The following is a 5504-nucleotide window of genomic DNA, read 5'->3' as shown; positions in this document are numbered from 1 at the left end:
TCATGTTAGCTTTTTCCTGGCTTTGAAGTAGAAGACATATACATAAGTCTTCCTCCTCCCCCAAAAAAACAGTAACAGCAAAAAGTTATGTTTTTCTTAAAATAGCCATTGGGCCCTTAAAAATAAATTTAAATGTTTTATTTCATTATAATTGGTAAATTGTGTTTAATTTTTAATCTTAATTATGTTTTTAATAATTCAAAGATATTGGCTTTTTCTGTATGATACACTTCTGTAGTGGAAGGTAAGATTTATTGTTGGGCTCTGTATGACCGATATTCTGTAAGATTCACAGATTTTCACTGGTACTTTAATGTGGTGATACCATCAATGAAGAAGTACCATATTGTATTAGAAATGAAAAATGTCCCTAATGGAATCAACACCAATGCAAATCCCATTTGTAACGCAGATTATAATAAACACCGGTTTGGTGATGGTCACGTAGGTTTCCAAAGCTTTTTCCTCCTGACTTTGTACAGTCTTATCCAGATTAGTCTTGAACAACTAACCTACATCAGTAAAAGTTGGAGAGAATTGTAGAAATATGAGGTTTAAATGATACAGCTAAAATTTTGATGTAACATGTTTACCATGTTGGTAGAAGGGTCATTAGGATAATTTGATTTAATATAACCTTCATAAATTATTCAATTAAAGTAAATTTCGTTTGTTGCTTACTTTGTAGACAACAGGTATATCATCCAGTAAGTATATTTCTTTCTTAGTCTCTCTGTGAGGAGGTATAAATTTAACTAATTTATACCTAATTTATAGTTAGCTCTTACATTAATTTAACTGATGGTTAATAAATAACTGGTTATTAATTACTAGTGATAATATATGTTGCCCTTTGATACAATGACTTCACTGACAAATTTCAGATTTCCACTTCCGCCACGTGGAATGACTTCTGGTGCTAAAGCATTTTATAAAACTATATTTACAGATAACATTGCTCAAATAGTCATATATTTTAAATCGCTGGATTTTTACAACTTCAGTATTTAAATAATTTAAAATTTTATTTAAAGTTTAACTTGGGCAGGAAAACACTGTAGGTAATAAAAGTCATCATAATTTCCTGAATCACTACATTTATTCTGTATAGCTCCAAAGTCTAAAACTAGACTTTATTCATTTATCAAAATTTTTCAGCCTCTACCAAGTGTAACTGCTGAGGCACTAGGAATATAATGGTTAGCCCAAAGAGACATGATTTCTGCCTTCATAGAATTTGTAGTCTAATGGAGGACAATAAATTAGGATAGATTTAGCTGCTGTAATAAAGAGCTAAAATTAAAGTGGCTTAAACAAGATAGAAATTTATTTCTGTGTCATGTAATCTCTGGATGTGGCTCCATTGTATTAGGAACTAGGCTCGTGGCTTTGCTGTTCCTAGCGTGTTGCCCTTATTTATGTTGTCCAAGATGGCTCACCATCTCTGTGTCCACATTCCAGTCAGTAGAAAACGGGGAAGGGGCATATCCCTTGCCTTTAAAAGTATAACTTAGAAGTGGCATAGTTACTTTTCCTTCTGCTCACATCCCTTTGGCCAGAACTTAGTCACATGGTCACACCTTACTGCAAGGGAGTCCGGGGAATGTGGTCTTTATTCTGGATGGGCTTGTATACCTAGTTAATAACCAAGATTCCGTTTCCACAGAAGCAGGAGATAATAGATAGGTATGGCCTCTGTAATATAGGGAAAACAGTTGTCAAAATAATCACACAAACATAAAATTGTAACTGTGAGTACTATAAATAGAGATGGAATTTATAGAGGGAGTTTGATGTAGATAGGGAAGTTGAAGCCTTCTCTGAGAAAGTGAGACTATTCTGAAGAAGAGTAAGATCAGAGAGCATGAGGGGGCGGGGAGGGCTAAAATAATGCCAAACGACATTAATAAATATAACTTATTCCATAACTAATAGGTTTCTAAGTGCTTGACAGTTTACATTTTTGCTAATCTCAAGATTACCCTCCATTGTACTTCCTAGTAACTTTGTTTTGCAAATGAGAAAACTGAAACTTCAAGAGAAGTAACTTGTCTTATGGCTACACAGCTTTTGAGCTGTTACATGTACCAAGCACTCTGCTAACTCTTTCTCATTTTCAATTTTACTCTTACGACAATCCCAAAAGTTAGGTCCTAATATTATCCCATTTTGCAGTTGAGGAATGTAAGGTTTGGACTTGACCAAAGTCACAGAGCTGGTAAGCGGCAAATCCAGAACTCAAACCTATATCTTTCTGACTCCAAATCTTGTGCTCCTAACCCAAGCTGCTGCCTTCTTGATAATGTATAACTGCCTTCAGTATCAGCGCCAACTACCCCCAAAGGTTTTATTCTTGGAGGTAGATTTGGGCTCAATATGTGTGAGGAACTTTCTTTTTATTTATTTATTTATTTATTTATTTATTTATTTATTTATTTATTTATTTATTTATTTTTTTAGCTGAGCCATCCTGCTACCTGTTGGCAGCTCAGCGGCTGCTCAGCTCGGGCTGGACTCGAACCGCTGTTGCTCAGAGCTCANGGGCCCTCCAGCGTCCCAAGCCAGCTCCCAACCATCGTGCTACTCGGCCAGCCCCAAATAACTATATTTTGATTTTCATAGATCTAGTGATTTTTTTGTTTTTAATTATACAAATTTTCAAGTTCCAGTTTTTGAAAATTAGAATAGTAAAATTTTCTGAATATTTAATAACTACAGTTTTTAGATTTTCATTTTATTAATTTTTAAATATTTTTTATCTTATAAAGGATGTTCATGTATTTGCTTTGGAATGCAAAGTGGACAGTGGACAACGTATTTACCTTGTAACAACCTATGTTCAACTTTGGTTTTATTATAAATCCCGGTAAGTAGTTTGTAAAGGACAATATATTAAAGTTACATTTCCTTCATCTAGTAATATTTATGAAATTAATTCAGGCTGAATTGGCTTTGATAGTTTCCGATCACATAATTAGTTACTCCTTTACTATGAGAATTGAATTGTGGAGTTTCCTTGACATGGCAACGTTGAATTATCTCCCCAGGTGTTGGGAGCAAAAAAATTGTGTGTGTGTTTTGAGTTTCTATACTACCTGTGCCAGGTGATTACACAATTCCCCCACCACTTTTCCATCAAATTATTACAAACCATGTATGTGTTTGTATAGAATGCCACCCAAATTATATTAGGACAGCTTACTTATCAAGTCATTAGCATCTGTTATTAACCCATGTTAAAGTCATAACTTTCGATGTCAACATGAATGTAACTGCAAGTGTGGGCATTGAAAGCTCACTGAAGTCAGGTTATTCCGAATGTGTTTCTAACTAATTTTTAAAATATTTCCCAATGAAAATATGAAAATGAAAAATTTTCCTAAAAACATTCATCGAATCCCAAGAATATGTAATTCTGGGATCCCAGTTTGAGAAAGTTATTTTCTCAAAATTTACTTCATGGTGACACCAAAAACAAACATAGAAGTGTTATACAATATCAAAATTATATGTGAATAAATAACAGTTAACAGTATGAAGTTGATGACATTTTTCAGTTAAATAATATTACAGAATATGATTGTTACACCTTGCTTGATGGAAACCCTTAATACTATGATACATAAACCTACGGTGAGTGGTTGTTCACTTTATCATGTCTTCACTATGTTATAGTTATGTTATTAAATCACAGTTAATATAGCATCTTGAGATACAAGATTAAGTTCTGTGATTTAAAAGATATAAGATATCAACCTAACAATCATGAATTTTTTCAATTCAGAAGAAATCTCTTACACTGCTATGAAGTCATTCCTGAAAATGCTGTGTGCAAGCTCTATTTTGATTTGGAATTTAACAAAGTTGCCAATCCAGAAGCTGATGGAAAAATTATGGTTGCTTTACTCATTGAGGTAAATTACAAACTTAGGTTTTTTTCCTTGTATCAATCTGAATATCTCTTTATTCCTCATTCATTCAAGTGAATCCAACCGTTTCTCCTCCTGTTTCTTGCCACTCTTCCTTTCAACTTTTATTTCTTAATATCTTGTCTCTGAGTAAACTTCTAAAAAGGAAAAAGGATTAGTTTGTTCATCTATTTTGTAATATTACTATATCTTGTAAAAGCTTTGAGAAAAGTGGAAGTTGGGAATTTTCTTTTTTCTTAATTATACTCGTATATTAGTTCTCTGACTTACATTACAAGTAGCTGCCTCTGATAAAGATTAGGCAAAGTAATTTTTATTGTAAAAAGTGGGTATTGAGATGAACTTTAAGAAAACTGATAAAAATAGTCTCTGAATTTTTGAGCTGGCAGGAATTTTGGAAATTATTTTATCTTGCACCATGTGATATTGTGATTCATAAGAAATATAAATTCGATCGTTCAGGTGACCAAAATATTTCTCATATATTTGGTCCTCCTCATCCACAGTTCTTGGCTCACAACTCCCCAAACCCTTGGAATTTCCTGTGTTGAGAGTGATAAAGATGTTTTTTGTTATGTGAATGAGGTGACTTTAGGAAATACCAAAGGTTGGGAGCTGGTTGCCCAGAGAACCAGCTATTATTGATTTAGAAGGTTGGAGGTTTGGAACTTTCAACCCTTGTGTCTCCCGGCATTCCACCCCACCCCATGAGGAGAGGAAAGGGGCTGCAGAATAAGTTCAATTGCCAGTGGCCAATTATTTAATCAATTATGTCTATATAGTGAGGCCTCTTTAAAAACTCAAAAAGCCTGAACTCAGAGAGCATCTTGGTTGGTGAACACATGGAGGTGCTGGGAGAGGGGCCTGCCTGGACAGGGCATGGAAGCTTCATGCCCTTTCCAACATACCTTGTCCTAGGTATCTCTTCCATATGGTTGTTCTTGAGTTATATCATTTTATAATAAATCGATAATCTAGTAGATAAATGGGTTTTCCAGAGTTCTCTGAGCCTTTTTAGCAAATTGCAGTCATGCAGTGCTTAATGACGGGAATATGTTCTGAAAAATGCATCAATAGGCGATTTTGTTATGTGAACATTTATAGAGTGCATTTACACAAACCTAGATGGTATAGCCTACTACACACATGGGCTAGATGGTGTACCCTGTGGTTCCGAGAATACAAGCCCGTGTAGCATGGTACTGTACAAAACAACAGGAGATTAAGTCAACCACAAGGAAAAGGATGCAATCAAGAGATGCAGTAAACAAAAGATGTTTGAGGCTGCTCCTGATGTAACATGGCTTACTGTTTCACAGGAACCTTTTTGTCTTAAGTAGAAAGAGTACATTCTAAAATAACAATGAAAAAGCATAGTAAATACATAAACCAGTAACATAGTTGTTTATCATATGATATGTTAGGTACTGCATGTAATTGTATGTGCTATACTTTTACACGACTGGCAGCACAGTGGGTTTGTTTACACCAGCATCACCATATTGACATGAGTAATGGGTTCCACTATGGCTATGATGTCACTAGGTGAAAGGAATTTTTCAGCTCCATTATAAT

The 5504-nt window shown here is 34.5% G+C and overlaps 1 protein-coding gene across 1 annotated transcript in view; it reads left to right on the top strand.

Annotated features, from left to right (window-relative positions):
• Window positions 1–5504, top strand: part of PRIMPOL (primase and DNA directed polymerase) — a 42261-nt gene that overhangs the window by 10478 nt on the left and 26279 nt on the right. Inside the window, exons 4-5 of the mRNA XM_019666936.1 lie at window positions 2769–2866; window positions 3785–3914. Of these exons, the coding sequence (XP_019522481.1) occupies window positions 2769–2866; window positions 3785–3914 (228 nt within the window). The remainder of the gene's footprint in view (window positions 1–2768; window positions 2867–3784; window positions 3915–5504) is intronic.

The sequence above is a fragment of the Hipposideros armiger genome, unplaced genomic scaffold, assembly GCF_001890085.2.
Source record: "Hipposideros armiger isolate ML-2016 unplaced genomic scaffold, ASM189008v1 scaffold_481, whole genome shotgun sequence".
Classification (NCBI taxonomy): domain Eukaryota; kingdom Metazoa; phylum Chordata; class Mammalia; order Chiroptera; family Hipposideridae; genus Hipposideros; species Hipposideros armiger.
This window is presented reverse-complemented; position numbering and strand designations above follow the sequence as displayed.